We start from the raw sequence: 20,368 nt of genomic DNA, 5'->3' as shown, positions 1-20,368 counted from the left end.
AGGCAAGAAAAAGGAATAAAAGGAATCCAAATAGGTAACGAAGAAGTGAAACTCTCACTATTTGCAGATGCCATGATTTTATATATAGAAACCCCTAAAGAATCCGTTGGAAAACTATTAGAAATAATCAACAACTACAGCAAAGTTGCAGGGTACAAAATCAATCTACAAAAATCAGTTGCATTTCTGTATGATAATAATGAACTAACAGAGAGCTCAAAAGGATAATACCATTTACAATTGCATCAAAAGGAATAAAATACCTAGGAATAAATCTTACCAAGGAGGTGAAAGACCTATACAATGAGAACAACAAGACATTATTGAAAGAAATCTATGATGACGTAAAGAAATGGAAAGATATCCCATGCACGTGGATTGGAAGAATAAACATAGTTAAAATGTCTATATTACCTAAAGCAATCTACAGATTCGATGCAATCCCAATCAGAATCCCAATGACATTCTTCACGGAAATAGAAAAAAGAATACTACAGTTCATATGGGGCAACAAAAGATCCTGCATAGCTAAAGCAATCCTAAGAAAAAAGAACAAAGCAGGAGGCATCACAATCCCTGACTTCAAAACATACTACAAAGCAGTAGTAATCAAAACAGCATGGTACTGGTACAAAAACAGACACACAGATCAGTGGAACAGAATTGAAAGCCCAGAAATAAAACCACACATATACGGACAGCTAATTTTCGACTAAGGAGCTAAGAACATACAATGGAGAAAGGAAAGTCTCTTCAATAAATGGTGTTGGGAAAACTGGACAGCCACGTGCAAAAGAATGAAAGTGGACCATCTGCTATTGCAATTCACAAAAATTAACTCAAAATGGATCAAAGACCTGAAGGTGAGACCTGAAACTATAAAACTCGTAGAAGAAAATATAGGCAACACACTATTTGACATTGGTCATAAAGGAATCTTTTCGGATTCCTACCCAGATTAGGGAAACTAAAGAAAAAATAAACAAGTGGGACTTTATCAGATTAAAGAGCTTCTACAAGACAAACGAAACCAGAATCAAGATGAACAGACAACCCACCAGCTGGGAGAGAATATTTGCAAAACATACATCTGACAAGGGGTTGATCTCCATAATATATAAAGAACTCACACAACTGAACAACAAAAAAACAACCCGATCAAAAAATGGGCAGAGGAAATGAACAGACCCTTCTCCAAAGAAGATATACAGATGGCCAATAGGCACATGAAAAGATGTTCAACATCACTAATCATCAGGGAAATGCAAATCAAAACAACACTAAGGGCCGGCTCCGTGGCTTAGCGGTTAAGTGTGCGCGCTCTGATGCTGGCGGCCCGGGTTCGGATCCCGGGCAAGCCCCAAGGCGCCACTTCTCTGTCCAACGCGAGGCCGAGTCCCACGTGCAGCAACTAGAAGGATGTGAACCTATGACATACAGCTATCTACTGGGGCTTTGGGGGGAAAAAATGAATAAATAAAATCTTTAAAAAAAAAAAAAAAAAAAAAACACTAAGATATCACCTCATGCCTGTTAGAATGGCTATAATCACCAAGACAAAAAACAACAAATGTTGGAGAGGATGTGGAGAAACAGGAACCCTTTATACACAGCTGGTGGGAATGCAAACTGGTGCAGCCTCTATGGAAAACAGTATGGAGATTCCTCAAAGAATTAAAAATAAGAGATGCCCTATGATCCAGCCATCCCACTACTGGCAGTCTATCCAACGAACCTGAAATCAACAATCCAAAGAGGCTTATGCACCCCTATGTTCATTGCAGTATTATTCACCATAGCCAAGAAGTGGAAGCAACCCAAGTGTCCCTCGACTGACGATTGGATCAAGAAAATGTGGTATATATATACAATAGAATACTACTCAGCCATAAAAAAAAGACAAAATTGTCCCATTTGCAACAACATGGATGGGCCTGGAGGGTATTATGTTAAGTGAAGTAAGCCAGAAAGAGAAAGACAAACACTGTATGGCCTCACTCATATGTGGAATATAAACCAACACATGGACAGAGAAAACTGTATTGTGGTTACCAGGGGCTATGGGAGTGGGGGGTGGGCACAAGGGGTGAAGGGAGACATATATATGGTGATGGACAAACAAAAATGTACAACCCAAAATTTAACAATGTTAAAAACTATTAAAACATCAATTAAAAAAAAATGGGAAGGTAAACTACAGATTGGAAGAAAATATTTGCAAACTACATATCTGACAGAGGACTTGTATCTAGAATATATAATATAAAGAACTCTCAATACCTAACAGTAAGAAAACAAACAGCCCAATTAATAAATGGGTAAAAGACGTGAGCAGACACCGAAGAAGATACACAGATGGCAAATAAGCACATGAGAAGACGCTCGATCTCTTTAGCCTTTAGGGGTATGCAAATTAAGCTGTGATGAGATCCTGCTACGCATCTACTATACTGACAGTACCAAGAGCTGGGGAGGATGCAGAGCAGTTGGAACTCTCATAAGTTGCTTGTGGCAATGCAAAGTGGTGCAGCCACTCGGGAAAATCATTTGGCAGTTTCTTATAAATTGAACATATACTTACCTAATGGTCAAGTAACAATTCTGATTCTGATTACCATGTGGGGAGGAGTTTTTCCACACCACCAAGCAATTCTTCAACACCAGCTGGGTGTCCTACAACTCAACTTGATTCTGACACTGTCTACCCAGAGATAGCATCAGATCCCACAGGTTAAGGGCTCAGTGTCACAAGACTGCCCTCCACTTCGGGTGCCAGTCTCAAGTCCAAGTTGTCACTTGTGCTTCTGAGCTTTCTGTAGTTAGTGCTGTCGAGTCGATTCCGACTCCTAGTGATCGTATGTACAGCAGAGCAGAACCCTGCCGAGTCTTTTTGCGCCATACTCTTACCTTCCAGTGCTGTATCAGACAATGTTCTGCTGCTCTTCATAGGGCTTTCATGGGCAGTGTTTTTGGAAGAGGGTGGCCAGGTCCTTCTTCCTAATCTTTCTTGGTCTGGAAGCTCTGCTGAAAGCTGTCCACCATGGGTGACCCTGCTAGTATTTGAAATACCAGTGGCATAGCTTTCAGCATCACAGCAACACGCAGCCACCACAGTATGACAACCAATAGACGGATGGTGTGGTTCTTTGACTGGGAAATGAACCTGGGCTGTGGGCGCTGAATCTTAACCACTAGACCACCATGCGTCTGACCTACTGGCTATAAATCAGAGGTTCCCACGACCCCCTCCTTGGGTTCCATTAATTTACTAGAGCATCTCACAGAACTCAGGAAACCAGTTTACTCACTAGATTACCAGTTTATTATAAAAGGATATAACTCAGGAACAGCCAGATGAAGAGATGCATAGGGCAAGGTATGGGGAAAGGGCGCAGAGCCTCCATGCTCTCTCCGAGCGTGCCATGCTCCCAAATCTCTGCGTCTTCACCAACCTGGAAGCTCTTCGAACCCTGTCCTTTTGGGTTTTTGTGGAGGCTCCATTACATGGGCATGATTGATTAAATCATTGGCCATTGATTGATTCGACTTCCGGCCCCTCTCAGCTCCCCGGAGGTCAGGGGAGTGGGACTGAAAGTTCCAGCCCTTTAATCGAGTAGTTGGTTCTCTTGGCAAGCAGCCCTCATCTTTCTGTGCTTTCCAAAAGTCGTGTCATTAACATAACAAGACATCTTTATAGCTCTCATCACTTAGGAAATTCCAAGAGTTTTAGGAGCTCTGTGCCTGAAACAGAGTTGAAGACTAAATATGTATTTCTTATTATAAATCACAATGGCACATCAAGCAGTCTCACTCTGAAGGAAGCGAGAACACATGTTCACACAAAAGCTTGTACGTGAATGTTTATAGCTGCTCTATTTATAATTGTCAAAAGCTGGAAACAACCCACATGGGTTGTTTAAATGGATAAACTGATACATTCATATAATGGAATACTATACAGCAAGGAAGGAACTATTAATAACATGCAACAACTTGGATGAATCTCAAAAGCATTATACTGAGTGAAAGAAACCAGTCTTAGAAGGTTATATGCTGTATAATTCCATTTTATGACATTCTGGGAAAGATAAAACTAGTGACAAAGAACATATCAATGGTGCCAGGAGATGGGGTAGAGGTGGGGTATAACTACAAAGGATATCCCAAGGAAGTGTTTTGAGGTTTTGGAACTGTTCTGTATCCTGATTGTGGTGGTGATTATGTGACTCTATACATATGTTAAAATTCATAGAACTCTATACCAAAAAAATCAGTGTTACTGTAAGTTAACATTTATTTATTTTTAAAATTTTTTTAGTGAGGAGATTGGCCCTTAGCTAACATCTGTGCCAGTCTTCCTCTATTTTGTATGTGGTATGTTGCCACAGCATGGCTTATTGAGCGGTGTGTAAGTCCACACGTGGGATCCCAACCTATGAACCCCAGGCTGCCGAAGCGGAGCACGCAAACTTAACCACTATACCACTGGACAGGCCCCAAGTTAACTTTTTTAAAGAAGGCATTTGCCTCTTCAGAGTAACCCATTCAGGGGTTATGGACTTATTTCAGTAAAACTGTAATTTCTTAAACCTTTTTTGGATCTCCTGGAGAATTGACTTAGGCACATTGTTTCAAATATCTTCAATTTTCTATTAATGTGTTTTCATTCTTTGAGAATGATTTTTTTTCCAACAGTGAAAAGTTGTTGTGTGACAGGTCTGGTGAAGAAGGTTGGTGAAAGCTGGGTAACAACTTTATGGTAAAGAACAAAATGGGATTATAAAGTAATAAGCTGGTTTTGATTTCTAAGAGTCGTTTGCTAGGTATTTGATGTGAACTTCCCATTTGAATGCAACTAAAAACACTGGATGCAGCATAAAAACATTTTGAGTGTTTTTGATGCTATTATAGATTTTTTAAAAGACTCCTTAGGATTTTCTTTGTAAATGATCATGTTCCCTGCAAATAATGATGAATTTGCTTCTTCCCTGATCTGTATACATTTTATTTCTTTTTCTTACGCTGTTACTCTGTCTAGGACTTCAGTACATTGTTGATTATAAGTGGGGATAGTGGGCATCCTTGCTTTGTTTTCAGTCTTGAGAGTTAAAGCATTCAGTCTTTTACCATTAAGTGTGTGGTGGCTGTAGATTTCTTATAAATGCTCTTTATCAGATTGAGCAACTCCCCATGTTTCCCTAGTGTGCCAAGAGTTTTATCATGCATGGGTGTTGAATTTTGTCAAATGCTTTATTCTACTGAAATGAGTATATATATATATATTTTTTTTCCTTTTTTCTGTTAATATTGTGAATTGTATTGATTTATTTTGAAATGTTTAAACCTGGTCATAATGTATACTGTCCTTTTTGTGTATTACTGAATGCAATTTGCTTATATTTTATTTAGGATCTTTGCATCTATGTTCATGAAGGATACTGGGTCTATAGTTTTCTTTACTTGTAATGTCTGTTGGTTTTTAGTATCGGGATAATGCTGCTTCCTAAAGGGAGCTGGGAAGCATTCCCTCTATTTTCTGAAGGAATTGGTATCATTTCTTCCTTAAGTATTTTGATACAGTTCACCAGTTAAGTTATAAGTTATGTGGGCCTGGAGTAGTTTTGGTATGTTTATTTAATGGGAATGTTTTTAATTATGAATTCAATTTCTTTAATAAAGTGCTACTTGTTTCTTTTTAAATTCATTTTGATAACTTGTGTCTTTAGAGGTATTTGTGCATTTCCTCTAGGTTGTTGAATTGGGACATAAAGATGTTCACAATATTCTCTTATTATGCTTTTAATGTTTGTAGAATCTTGTAGTGATGTCCCTCTTTTAAAATCTATTTGTCATTGACATCCTTTTTCTTATCAGTCTGACTAGAGGTTTATCGATTTTATTGATTTATTCTTTCCAAATAACCAGGTTTTGGTTTCAGTGATGTTCTGGGTTTAGTTTTCTTACTCTAGATTCTTAAGGTGAAAGCTTAGATCATTTGTTTTAAACTCTTCTTTTTTCCCATTGTAAACACTTAAAGCTAAAAATCGACTCTAAACACTGCTTAGGTGGCATCCTACACATTTTGATACATTACGTTTTCATTTTCATTCAATTCGAAGTATTTCCTAGTTTTTCTTTGTTTTCTTCTGTGGCCTGTGGGTTATTTAGAAATGTGTTGTTTGGTGTCCAAATATTTGAGAATTTTCCACATATCCTTTGGTTACTGATTTCTAATTTAATTCCATTCTGGTCGGAGAACATGCTCTGTATGAATTCAATCCATTTAAGTTTGTTGAGACTTATTTAATGGCCCAATATATCGTCTATTTTGATGAGTATTCCGTATGCACGTGAAAAGAATATTCTGTTCTCGTTGGGTAAAGTTTTATGAAAATGTCAATTGGATTGAGTTGGTGGATAGTGTTCTTTAAGTCTTCTCTGCCCCTTTCTGATTCCTATCCTTTTCTCTATCCAGTGTGGTTTTCTGTTTACTCGTTCTATCAGTTACTGAAAGAAATGTTGAAATATCCAACTATAATTGTGAATCTTTCTATTTATCTTTTCAGTTCCATCAGTTTTTGCTTCATGAATTTTCAAGTTCCTTTTGGGTGCATACACATTTAAGGTTGTTATGTCTGCTTGATGAATTGGCCTCTTTAATATTATGAAATGTCCCTCTTCATTTCTGGTAGGATTTCTTGTGCTGATGTCTACTTTATCTTATGTTAACATAGCCACTACATTCCTTATGCTTACTGTTTTTGCACAGCATACCTTTTTCTGTCCTTTTACTTTTAACCTATGTATGTTTTTATATTTAAAATGGTTTTCTTGTAGACAGCATATAGTTGTAGTTTTTTAAAATCCAATCTAACAATGTCTTTCATTGTTTTTTTTTTAAATATTTGCATTTAGCATAATTATCAATTTGGTTCAGTGTAAATATATCATCTTGTATGTTTTCCTTTCTCTTCTCTGTTCTTTGTTCATTTTTTTTCCTACTTTTCCTGAATTTTTAAAAAATTTTAATTGAGTATCTTTTAAGTATTTTATTGTATCTCTGCTATTGGCTTGTCACTTATACCTCTTTGCTTTATTTAGAAGTTGCTCTTAGGCTAACACTATACACTTTATCACTGTCTACCTGCAAATACTGTTATAGCATCTCTTACAGCAGTATACTTCCATTTCTCTACTATCACCAAGAAATTAATAAATGAGAAGAAGTCTGTTATGTTTACCCATGCATTTTTGGCACTCTTTATTCGTTTGTATTGACTCGGATTTCCATCTGGTATTATTTTCCTTTAGCCTGAAGAACTTCCTTTATCGTTTCTTGTAGTATAAGTCTGCTGGGAGTTTTCTTAGCTTTTGTTTCTCTGAAACAGTTTCTATTTCGCCCCCATTTTTGAAGAATGTTTTGCTGGTGTTTCCAGGTTTACAGTTTTTACTTTCAGCTCCTTAAAACTGTTGTGCTTTTGTCTTCTGGCTTGCGCTCACTGATGAGAAGTCTGAGTTCATTCTTATCTGTGTTGTTTTGAATAATGTTTCTTTTTCCTTATGCTGCTCTTAAGGTTATCCCTTTATCGTTGGTTTTTAGTGATTTGATTATGATATACCTTGGCGCAAGATTTTGAGGTTTATCCTGCTTGGGCTTGTTGAGCTTCTACGAGCTGTGGGCTTATAATTTTCACCAAATTTGGAAGATTTTTGGCTATTGTTTATTCAGATATTAAAAAAATATTTTCCCCTTCTGTCCTGGGACTCCAGTTATACACATTTAAGAACTTGATTCATTAGAGGGTATCCTCAGAGTGTGTCTGCCACAACCCCCCAAAGCAGAGGCCTGGTGACCTTCCTACTCTGTCAGTAGCCATCACCGTCCACCTACTACAAGTAACGAGGTCCATTGGTGCCTTTGCAGATGACCTTTGTTTTGTGACAAAATATGTCATTTAGAATTTTCTAGTATTAAGCATCTAATTCTAGTGAACAGAATTAAGATGAAAATCTTTCCTAGAATACACCTCAAAGACAAAAAAAAATTCTAATTAATAACATAGATATTGTTGATAGTAGCAAATGCTTTGTTATGTAATTGAGCGTGACGTTAATTCTCTTGCTATGCTTTCTCAAATTGCTCTTACTCTGCAGTGCAGGAATCACAGCCATGGCCCCCACCCGCCAGGATTTGGTCGACATGGAGTCTGTGCACATGGAAACAAAGAACTTGCCAAGGCGAGAGAAGCTCTGCCTCTTGTAGAGGACTCTAGTAACTGTGACATTGTCAAAGCTACTCAGTAAGTCTTCCCGTGCACTGTTTACATTGTCAAAGCTACTCAGTAAGTCTTCCCGTGCACTGCTTTCTCCTTGCGTTCTGCTGAATTGTAATCCTGCGTGTGCAGTTCATGGCCCTCCAGTGGATCCCGTCCTTACTTCCTGCTGCGGCACTAGGGTATTTGCCGTATGGGCGTCAGAGCACTTAGTGCAGTGCACCTCGGCTGTTTATCACCAGGCTCTCCCACTAGATTGTGAGAAGCTCCTTTGCAAAAGCATGACTTTTTCATCTTTGTATCCCCAGTTCTTTTGCACAGTTCCTGTCTTGAATTAGGTGCCCAATAAATGTCGAGTGAATGAATGATTTAAAATGACACTAAAACTAGACTTTGAAACACAAATCTGAGTCTTTTAAAAAGTACTACAACCTAAATATGTAGATGGGATGGAAAAATATCACCTCACACATTTATGGATCTTTTAAAGATTTGTTGATTGATTACTTTCTATGTATCTGTTATACTAGGTGCACCAGAAAAAAGGCAGTGAAGTAGAAATAGATTTTCTGGCCACTCGAAACATATGGTAGTTGGTTTTCCTTGCACTGAAAATGGAAGTTTTGTTTTGAAAGTTTCCTCTTGAAATCTCCATATTTGCGTTAAATCATTTCCAACATTTTCATCCTCGTGGATCTTACTGATTATCAACATCCACCCCACCTCTTGCCATTGAATATATTTTAAAATATATTGCCTATCAGACTACATTAATTAGTAATGCATTTCTTAGTAAACGAATATAAATCTGCCCATCAGAGTTTCTAATCAGCGTGAAAAGAACTAATGTTACCACACTAACTTGATGTAATTTCTGTCAAAAGCAAAGATATTTAGCGATTAATTGGCCTGTTTGGCTTAATGTAGACTAATGTATTATTATGTTAGTTAAAAAATAATTGACAATTATTTGAGCATTCTAATTCCTAATTTATGTGAACTTCAGAGGCCTTAGGAACCACTACTTTAGGTGAATATTATTTGATGTTGTTTATATTATTATGTGAAGATGAGAGTGTTCTTAAGGTAAATATTTGCTTTGATTAGAATGGAAACATTTAAATGTTTCTCTGCTACCAGTAAAGCTCTGTTATGATAAATGTGAGAAATTAGGCTACATTTACAGGGAATCTCAGTAAAAACTCACATTTCATTTTTTATTTTATTTTTTCTATTTTTATTTTTTGCGAGGAAGATTAGCCCTGAGCTAACATCTGATGCCAATCCTCCTCTTTTTTTTGAGGAAGATTTACCCTGGGCTAACATCCGTGCCCATCTTCCTCTACTTTATATGGGACGCCGGCACAGCATGGCTTGACAAGCGGTGCTTCAGTGCGCTCCCGGGATCTGAACCTGCGAACCTGGGGCCACCAAAGCAGAGCACGTGCACTTAACCACTACGACACTGGGCCGGCCCAGAACTCACATTTTATATCTTTCCTAAAATTTCCTTTAGGTCTTGGACCTACTCGAGTGGTTGTGGGAGGATCTTTAGGTAGTATTTGGGAAGGGCAAAAGAGAGCTAGGATGTGTGTGGGTGTGTGTGCATTTTCTAAACCACTAAAAATTCTAGTTAGTGTGTACTCTTATATTTCTCAAATAAAGGGAATATTTCTTTTCCAGTAAAATGTTGAAGTTGACGTTTAAAAGATGGAGGATATAAATATATGTATCATTATCAACAATTCCTTCTTATTAATATTTTCACTTAGCATTGTCAAACAGGTATCTCTATCTTGTAAAAAATGCCATAAAGATGGACAGACAGATAGGCAAAGGCACACATTTTGGTGAGGCAGAAATTATTTAATTTAACAGTGTGGGAAACAGAGACAATTCTGCCATTTGATTTGATTTTGACCCTTGAGGGCCTGTTGAAACTTATGGGTCCCTCTAAATAGAAATGTTTCAAAGAAAATGCTGAATGGTTTGCTGGGACTTAAGAGTTTCTGTTGAAAGGAAATATTGCTAATAAATGATTTAAAAAATTATTATAGCATTAAAAAGAGGTATTTCTCTCCTGTTTCACTCTGATAGTCAGTAAATAGCTCGTAAATAACTCTCAAGTCCATCCTTCCTTTTCCATTCCTGTTGCCCCTCTTACTTGGGATTTATCTGTGTTTATTGCAAGAGGCTCTAAACCGTTCTCTCAGTCTCTGCCTCACCCTCCTCTAATCAGCTTCCATACTGCCACTACTGTGATCATCCTTAAGACTCAAAGTCTTGAGTATTTTCTTCTTTAAAATCTCTAGTGGTTTCCCTTTGAACCATAGATAAAGTCTAAACTTCATAGCATAGCATGGAAGGCCCATGCAATCTTTGCCTGCCTTTTCTAGCCTCATCTCTTGCCGTTCCCTCGTTTATGCTTTATGCTTCTGCAGTGCTGAATTGCTTATCTGTCTCTGAACATCCATGCCGTTTCACATCTCTGATTTTTATACATGCTATTCCCTCTGCCTGAGATGCCCTCTCTTATTCTGTAAAATATAGCTCATTTATTATATTTCATCTCCTTTAGAAAGGACTAATCATTCGTCTGCTCTCACTATACCATGTCCATATTTTATTGTTGAGTTTATCCCATTCCAGGTTTGCTTTCCGTTATCGTGAGGTCGTTGCATGGGCTTAGTTTGATTCAGGAATTGGCACCATGTATTCCTGGCATATAGTGAAAGATCAATTGAAATTTATCGAAGGAGGGCAAATGTGAATGTTAAAGTTTATTTAAGAAAATCACATTCACCATCAAATGGGTTAATCTATCAATTTAGTAAACCAGGTTTACTTTTGTTTTTGGCTTTACAATGTGTCCTCTTTGTGTATATCTTTGTTAATTACCATGTTCCTGTGTTGGCTGAAAGACAGATTGGATAAAGACAGGGTAAAAGCAAGAAATTTTGCTATTTGAAATTATTTTAATGGTGTCATTTATGCCTCTCTTTTTTTTCTCATTTGAGATATGGGATTTTTGAACGATGTAAAGAGTTGGTGGAAGCAGGATATGATGTCAGGCAACCAGACAAAGAAAATGTGTCGCTTCTTCATTGGGCTGCTATTAACAACAGGCTGGATCTTGTAAAGTAAGATGGCATATATGTGTGTTAATTAAGTGTGTATTTATAATTCTAGACCTCACCTTCATTTGTCTTTTTCTTCAAGTGCAAGTATGGATGTTGAACCATCTGTAATCCTTTATTGTAAATGAATATCTGGAACTTTGTGTCACACCCATCGGTTATGATAGCATGGAAGAGGACCTCAGAGACTCGCACTGGCCCAAAAAGGAAAATTTAAGATAAAGCCATGGGGGCCCATCATAAAGAATAAAGTTCAGGAAACGAACCTGAAAATGAAAGTGCACATTTTTGGAAAAGAAAAAGCATAACAGACTTCCTCAGGATAGAACAGAAAGTTTCATCTGTTTTAGAAAGAAACATTGAAATGCTTTCTGTTGTGATAATGCCAGGAGGAATAGACAGTTTTTTTTAACTAAGTATGGAATACATTTCTAAGTAGGCATGTATTGGATTGTATAAAATATTTCTCCTTCCTGAAGCACTACTGCCTACCCATTTTTTTTTTGTTTCTTTCTTTGTTTTATACCTTAGCATGTAAAATATACATGTGTATATGTTTTGTATTATACATGTTTAAAATCCTTGAGGTTTAAGAAAATAAAAATATACTAAAGTTTAAAATATTCTAACACATATTATACTCACAGGTAAAACTCCTTTTCTGTGGAAATAAACTGGTGTATTGTTTAGAGAATATGATACGTGAGGCACAACTTTGAAATAATGAGACGAATTCCTGTAAACCACAGAAGAAAATAAGTCTCTTTACCTTATAGGTTCACTGTGTACAGTGCGTCAGTCTGTGCTCCCAAAATAGAAAGCAAAACACTCAAAATGTCTAACTTTCCTGAAGGGATTTTGAATTAATTTTTTACTACTTACTTTTACAATTCATTCCCATATAATAATTCTAATTTTAAACTGTTAAAAGTGACATAATTTGACCTTTCTTCTTGCAAGTCAAGTAGAATATCTGTGTGATCCTAAACCTTTTGAACACAAACCATTTCGAGAACATCGTAGTTAGAATATGCAGGGAGTAGTTATCACGTGTGTGGTATGTGAGTTATGGAATGCTCATGACAGCAGGAGTAATTACTTACATGCCAAGAATTATTTCACCAGGGGTCTGTTTGATGCTGTTGTGTGAATCTTTCTGCAGATTTGAAGATTATTATCATAATTTCTGTTTTTCAACTCATTTGTTACTAAGAAAAATTAATGTTTTCTTTCTCATTATGAATTTCAAGTTTTAAATCTTATTTTCACTTATGTCTGCTTTTAACAGGTTTTATATTTCAAAAGGTGCTGTGGTAGATCAGTTGGGTGGAGATTTAAATTCAACTCCTCTTCACTGGGCTGTCAGGTAAAGGTTTCTATAAACACTGAAATTGCTGTTCAAAATCAAGTGACTTGAGTTCATTTTCTGAACATTATAGATCAGCACTTTCCAACAGAATCTTCTGTAATTACGGAAACGTTCCCTTCTGTGCTGTCCGTTATAGTAGCCGCTAGCCAATGTGGCTAGTGAAGTATGAAATGTGAATTGTGAAATGTGGCTAGTGCAACTAAGGAATTGAATTTTTAATTTTACTTCATTTTAGCTAATTTAAATTTAAATAGCCATGTGGGGCTAGTGGCCACCACATTGGAAATTGCAGTTACAGACAATTTGAAAGGCTTTCTTTTTCTTTTCTCCCTTCATTCAAAAAAGATTACAGTTTAGAGTTTGCAGAGATGACATTTTTTTTTTTTAATTTTTATTTATTTATTTTTTTTCCCCAAAGCCCCAGTAGACAGTTGTATGTCGTAGTTGCACAGTCTTCTAGTTGCTGTATGTGGGACGCGGCCTCAGCATGGCCGGAGAAGTGGTGTGTCGGTGCGTGCCTGGGATCCGAACCCTGGCCGCCAGCAGCGGAGCACACGCACTTAACCGCTAAGCCATGGGGCCGGCCCATGAGACGATATTTTTTGTGTTTAATTTAGGGCTCCACTATGCTGCTCAAACTGAAATATGTGTATTATACTTTCTTTTTTATAATCCAATAAATATCTTTTCTATTTGGTCACATGGATAAAAGTGACAGTTCAGTGAACTGTAAACTCAATCAGTTCTTTCTCCGTTGTGTGTTGACCGTCTGAAGCTGAAGTTAATATGTACTTTTTCATCTTTCATTTTAACTCTACTCTGTGTGGTTGGTGGGGTTGGCGTGAACCTGAAACTAAAGTGAATCATTGTTCATTTAAGGCAAGGAGTTGAGTCTTTTCTCCATAGCCAAGAGTTTTGACGAATCTAGGGCTAGTTCATCCCCTTTAAGCTACTGAAGTAACAGTGCTTTACATGGAAAATGAACCATATTCAAGTATAAAAATGTGTAGTTTCTAAGAATAATATTCTCACAGTGTGCCTGCAGTCTATAAATGTTATACTTCCACATATCTGGCTCATGATTATTTTTTTTTAAATTAGCAGCAGTGAAGTGTGAGTGGTTTTGAAGTTTTCAGTTTTAGCATTAGTCATGCTCTGGTAGCAACGTAAGGTTTAAGGTGGATTGGGAGGTTACGTTTATCACCTGCACTCAAGAAGGGCTGTCCAGATGGTTCTGAGTTTGGAGCATCTAAGTAAAAGATGTTTAGACAATCTCCAGTGTTTAAAAATCTTACTGTTAGGAAATACTGTTTATATCTAATCAAAATCCCTCATATCTTAGGGATATCAGTTTCTCCCTGGACTTTTTTCTTTTTCTGCATGCTACAGGATACAGTATGATTTTTATCCTCTATTTACAGACAAGGGCATTTACCTATGGTCATATTATTACTGCAGTGTGGTGCAGACCCCAGTCTCCTCGACGGGGAGGGATTCAGCAGCATCCACCTGGCAGTGTTATTTCAGCACATGCCTGTTATAGCGTATCTCATCGCAAAGGGACAGGTATGTTTTGAAATGTATCTTACGCTCCAGCTATTGTAGATCTGAGAGGTTGGGAAGATGGTTAGTAGTAGTCTGTCCTCTTTTTTTTGTGTGTGAGGAGATCAGCCCTGTGCTAACATTTGTCAATCCTCCTCTTTTTTTGCCGAGGATGACTGGCCCTGGGCTAACATCCGTGCCCATCTTCCTCTACTTTATATGGGACGCTGCCACAGCATGGCTTGCCAAGCGGTGCTTCAGTGCGCGCCCGGGATCCAAACCGGCAAACCCTGGGCCGCCGCAACGGAGCGCGCGCACTTAACCGCTTGCGCCACCGGGCCGGCCCGTGTCCTCATTTTTTAAAGTAGAAGTTATAGATATCCACGTATTCAGATATTAGCCTCAGTAAGTCTAGCTGTTGAATACTGCTTTTCCAGCTTCCTTGGTGCAAAAAGGACAGGTCATTTAGCTCAGTAATGTATGACAGATGTTTCTGAAACTTGTAAGCCTTTAATAGTTTTCCTTATGAGCCTAGTAATTTGCAGAGTTTTTTAAAAATGGGACTTCAAAGCCTGTATTTTTCTTCTGGTTGAAGGTAGAAATGGTAGTCACATCTCTAAATTAACCCGTTATTTGCTTTCATTATTTGAGTCCAAATGGGAGACCAAGTTGAATGTATGCTTCTTATTGTTCTCTAAAGTAATTCTATGAAAAATGACTTGCCTTAAGAGGCATCCATTTATGGCACAGGTTAAATTATAGGTTATTGGCAATGGGAGTTTCACTGCCTGGGGTATGCTTTCTGATAGCCGTTTATGTATCAGCAGACTCGCCTGTAACATGTGGAAACATGTTTGCACAAGTGCTGTTGGAATGATTGTACTCTCTTTAAATAAGCACCTTCTCTCAGACTTAGCCAATTGAAATAGAATAATTATAACCTCCTGGGTCTCATTTTGGAAAGAGGTATGAGGAGGAGTCCTTACTGCTTCTCTTTGGGCTCCTTCCCAGGCTGTATTCCTCCAAGGCCCGTGAGACTCTTTAGTAACTGAAGCTTGCTCTTTGGCTCTGTTGGAACCCTTATTGTACACCTCAAACCTGGACCCCTTTTATTAAAGGGGCATATCCTCGTGGTGATGTGATTTCCTTTTTTTTCTGTATTCTAGAAAATAGAATTTTTCATATTTTACTATTTGGAACATAATATGTTAAGTCCAAAAATACAACGAGTTGTCTCAAAAGATAAAGAGTTTACCAATACTGGAAGTGTTTAAGTAGAGCCTGGATGACTTTGTGTAGGATGATAGTATGCATTAATGTGTTACTTAAGGTCTGAGCTAGATGATTTCTATGGTCGCTGCAGTCTGTTTTATTTGATGGTGATTATCAACGTTTTTCTCTTTCCCTTAGCTCTCTTCCATTCACATCATACAATACTTTAAGTCATATATTTAGATTTTCCCTTTAAAAATATTTTGTAGAGGGCCAGCCCTGTGGCCTAGTGGTTAAGTTCAGTGCACTCTGTTTCAGCAGCCCAGGTTCGGTTCTCGAGCTCAGACCTACACCGCTCTGTTAGCGGCTGTGCTGTGCTGGTGGCCCACATACTAAAAAAATAGAGGAAGACTGGCACGGACGATAGCTCAAGGTGAATCTTCCTCAGGAAAAACAAAAACATTTTTGTAGAAATTAGTGGATTTTTACCATAGGGATGTGAAGCAGAACTTTTTTTTATTCAAATGATATTTGAACCCTTCTTGTGGTCACAATGGTTGTGTTGAGTGTATTAAAGAGATACTCCTGTTAAGAGAAGAAAGAGAACTTTGTGTTTAGTTATGCTGATTTACTCTTCTTTTTGACCAGAGTGTGAATATGACAGATGTAAATGGGCAGACACCTCTCATGTTAGCAGCTCACAAAGTACTTGGGTGAGTTTAATTCAGTTGTCTCATTTTGATTCTTGTTTCCAACAGTTTCTTTTCCATATACATAATTTTAAGTATCTCAGTCTATGAGAGATGACGCTGCATTCTGAGGAAGAAAATAAGATTTTCCACCCTGTGACTGTGATATGCTCTTTTAATGTAGTTGTAGTTAGAAAAGCACCATTGAAGTAAATTTTCTCTTTTCTGGTAGCTTTGGGGGAAAGTTTGAAAGCTACTAATAAGAAAAAAATTTCCTTATTGAACAGATGGAGATTCCATAGCATATACTTGTTAACATGACTTAGATTTCTTAGTTTGTGTTAAGAAAAAATGGCATGTTTAAATGTCCTCATAATTTGAGATCTAGATGATAAATCTGGTTTCTGGAAAACAGTAAATATTAAGGTTCTCTGACATTGTTGACTGTTCTGAAAATATTAATGTAGCTGATCCGTAAAAAGAGTCTGTTTATATGTTCATATCAGGTACTTACCTGTTTAAGTTTTTCTGTGTATTTATTTTATAAACATGTGTGATTAATGACCACCATATAATCCAGCATGTAGTGTTCTTCTTCTTCAAATACATGCTACAGTTTTCCCTTTACAGTTTGTTTCCATTGTTGTACTTAATGTCTGTTTCTGGTTTTACTTAGGACTTCTCTCCAAGGAACTGAGTTAATTCTAATGCCGTTTCTTTTTTGTTAGCGGAGTGGTGGGGCTGGGGTAGAATTTTGTTAAACATTTTGTCGTCTTCGCTGATAACTCTGAAGTCGGGTATAGTGTTTAAAGATCTTGATAGAATAAGTAACGTAGGATGTTGTTTTATTAAAAGAATCTCTTGAGTGGTCATGAAGGTAGGGAAGGTATTGATGGTAAAGTAAAAATATTGAATTCTGTTCTTCCAGTCTATAATTTTCTAAGATACACAAATATTTTAGGACATTATTTATACCTGACTTATTTAATAATTAGTTGGAAGGAGAACGTGAAGTTGGTTTTTGGTTTATCTCCTTACCTACAATGTTGTACATTTAGTCTTTAAACGTATCATTTAACGTATCATTTAATATTGGCCAGAGGTAAATTTACGATTTAAAAAAGATGTTAACCAATAGAACAAGATGAAAGTAAAAGTTTGAAAAACAAAAGCAGCTATTTCACTGTATTGATGTTAAAATAATTATATTATCTATATAGCAGACTGTCACTTTTTCTTTTTTTGGATCTCTCCTATTAGCACCTAGAACTCTGCACAAAGAAGTTTCTCAGTTGTTTGGAATACTTACTGATTGGTTAATTGGTACATTAGCTTAAAAGTTTCATTATTTGCATTTACCCTTCAAATCATCATTTCTTTTAATACCCCTTGGTATTTTATTGTTTTGAGACAGGCCAGAACCAACTGGATTTCTTTTAAAGTTTAATCCTGCTCTCAATGTGGTTGATAAAATACACCAGAACACTCCGCTTCACTGGGCAGTTGCAGCAGGAAATATTAATGCCGTCGATAAACTTTTGGAAGCTGGTTCTAGCCTGGATGTCCGAAATGTTAAGGTATGACCAGGTGTTGCTCTCCTTTATTATATCTTCAGTTAGAAGATTGGTAGATTAACATAAAGATAAGCGATATACGTTTTCAGTTACCACAAGGTAGATATAAACAATGATAGGTGGCTACCCTCGCAATAAATGTGTTGAGGCTATGATTCTGGTGAGTTTTTATAAAATGTTTAGCATTCATAATATAGTGAAAATATAACTGAACTTTTTCTTTCATTCTTTTTTAAAGGGAGACACACCTCTCGATATGGCTCTACAAAACAAAAATCGGCTCATTATTCACTTGCTAAAAATGGAAGCCAAAATGAGAGCCAACGAAAAGTTCAGACTTTGGAGGTGGCTGCGGAACTGCGAGGTATTTTCATATGTGGGCGCTAAGAATATTTTGTTTATTTATTTTGTTTTTTAAGGCATCAGGGGAAACCAGGGAGTAGGCTTAGTGCTGCATTATATCTGCCGATTGTATCTTTCCCGTGCATCCCACACCTCAACAGCAGAGATTTCGCTCTTTGATTGGCAGTTTATCGTTGGTCCTCAGCTAGATGGCTCTAAAACTGCATGTTACTTTTTTAATATCATGGCATATTTCCACGTGTATTTAGTGAGTGAATTGAAACAAAAAATGGTTTAGATTCTTAGAGAAGTGAAAAGAAAAATACTTTGTTGCAAGGAATTTTATAGAAGCTTTTCTTAAAGAGCTGGTTCCTTATTAAAATTTTTTTCAATAGAAAAATTCATTCAGAGTGTTTTGTTAGAATCATGAGGAGTTAGACTTGAAAGGTGACAATGTTGCAAACTTCAAGGATGTGATGTCATTTCATAAAATAAAAAACATCTGGGATTTTGAGAGGTGAAACCCAAATTTTGTTCATTTTTTAACTTAGCAGTCTTCTGAGTGGTGTTCTTCTGTCCTTAAAAGTGAACTGAGCACTAGAAAAAGTTAGGAAGTTCCGTTTGTTCTTATGAACGGCTAACAAAAATCTAAGTCATAATAGTGAATTTAATTCAAATTGTTAAAATGGGGTATTGAATTGATTCCACTATTTTTAGTGTTTTCAAATATGATAGATTGTATCATCTTATCTAAAAATAATTAGTGCTTACACTTTCAGAATGATTCTAGATTAACAGACACTAGATTTCTATGCAGAGGGTCGTCGTGGGTACTACACCTATTTTACATTTAGGTGTGTGGAGGGAGAGAGAAGGAAGTAACGGTTACTCCTCAGTCTCCTTTGCCACCCCTCTGCTTCTCCCCAACCGCTTATTGGCAGAGGCCCCCAGGATTTTGTCCTTGGACCCCTTTTCTGTCTGTTCATTCCCTTGGTGATGTCACGCACTTCCATGGCTTTAAAAGCCATCTATATGTTGACAGCTCCCACATTTATCTCTAATTGAGACCTTTCCAGACTCATATATCCAGTTACCTACTTGACTTATCTGGTTCAGTGTCTGACAGGCATCTCCGACGTAACACATCCACACCTGAACTCCTCATCTTCTCCCCACCCTCCCAACTATTCCATCCACAGCCTTCTCCGTCTCAGCAGGTGGCAACTCCAGCTTTCCAGCCGTCTTTGCCTTTTCTTTGTCATTGCCATGGATCCAGTCCATCAGAAAAACATACTGCCTAGTTCTGCCCTCAGTTTATATCAGAATCTGACTCCTGCTCCCCACTCCGCCAGTGGCATTTTGGTCCATCCACAATATCTTTCATGTGGATTGCTGCAGTTGTCTGACTTCTCTCTGCCCCCCCATCACCTCCAGTCTATTCTCAACACTGCAGCTACATGAATCTTTAAAATGTAGGTCAGATCCTGTCATTCATCTGCGCAGAATCCTGCACTGTCTCCCCCGTCTCTCAGAATAAAAGCCAAAGTCCTTACAGTGGCTTACAAGGCCCTGTGTGATCCAGCTTTTTATACACTGTAAAATTCACTAGTACGTTTGTCTGTATGTCTTCCCCTGCTAGAATTTAAGCTCCGTGAGAGAAGACCTTAAATTCGTTGATGTGTTCCAAGTGCCTGTAACAGCACCTAGCATACAACATGCACTGGAATATTTGTTGAATGAGTAAATAGTGTGACTCATCTCTGAGTGTTATATCTGGGATTAAAATCTTAAGATCCATATTTAATTCTTATTTCTGTTCTGAGATTATGTTGCTTGTAGATTCTAAATTTACTTTTTAAAAAAAATCTAAACTTGCTTATTTGTGTTATCATGCATATTAAAATTGGAAACGTTTTAAAGACTTGATATCATTTGAAATTATCCACCCTCGGAGTATGGCTTAGAGAAGTAGAAATTGAAGAAGATAGGGCAGAGTGTATTTCCTCCCTTTGCTATTGCAAAAGCCGGCTTGCTCCCCAGGTCGTGTAGACTGCAGTTAGTGCATTGCACAGACGTCATGCCTGGCCGATGGTCACACTTTTGGTTCATAGACGTTTCATTCTTTTAACTTTTCCAGAAAAACCTGAATTATTAGCGTCCTGTGGACGTGTTTCAGTCTTTGGCCTCCGTGTGACATTTGGCACCAAGAAACTACTCCCTTCTTGAGACT

At 37.4% G+C, this 20,368-nt stretch overlaps 1 protein-coding gene across 1 annotated transcript in view; it reads left to right on the top strand.

Annotated features, from left to right (window-relative positions):
• Positions 1-20,368, top strand: part of ZDHHC13 (zDHHC palmitoyltransferase 13) — a 51,061-nt gene that overhangs the window by 7,844 nt on the left and 22,849 nt on the right. The window contains exons 2-8 of the mRNA XM_004418514.2: positions 8,155-8,300; positions 11,291-11,413; positions 12,699-12,776; positions 14,201-14,345; positions 16,182-16,246; positions 17,637-17,799; positions 18,035-18,160. Of these exons, the coding sequence (XP_004418571.1) occupies positions 8,155-8,300; positions 11,291-11,413; positions 12,699-12,776; positions 14,201-14,345; positions 16,182-16,246; positions 17,637-17,799; positions 18,035-18,160 (846 nt within the window). The remainder of the gene's footprint in view (positions 1-8,154; positions 8,301-11,290; positions 11,414-12,698; positions 12,777-14,200; positions 14,346-16,181; positions 16,247-17,636; positions 17,800-18,034; positions 18,161-20,368) is intronic.

This window comes from Ceratotherium simum, chromosome 7 (genome assembly GCF_057802395.1).
Source record: "Ceratotherium simum simum isolate JZ-2026a chromosome 7, ASM5780239v1, whole genome shotgun sequence".
NCBI lineage: Eukaryota > Metazoa > Chordata > Mammalia > Perissodactyla > Rhinocerotidae > Ceratotherium > Ceratotherium simum.
This window is presented reverse-complemented; position numbering and strand designations above follow the sequence as displayed.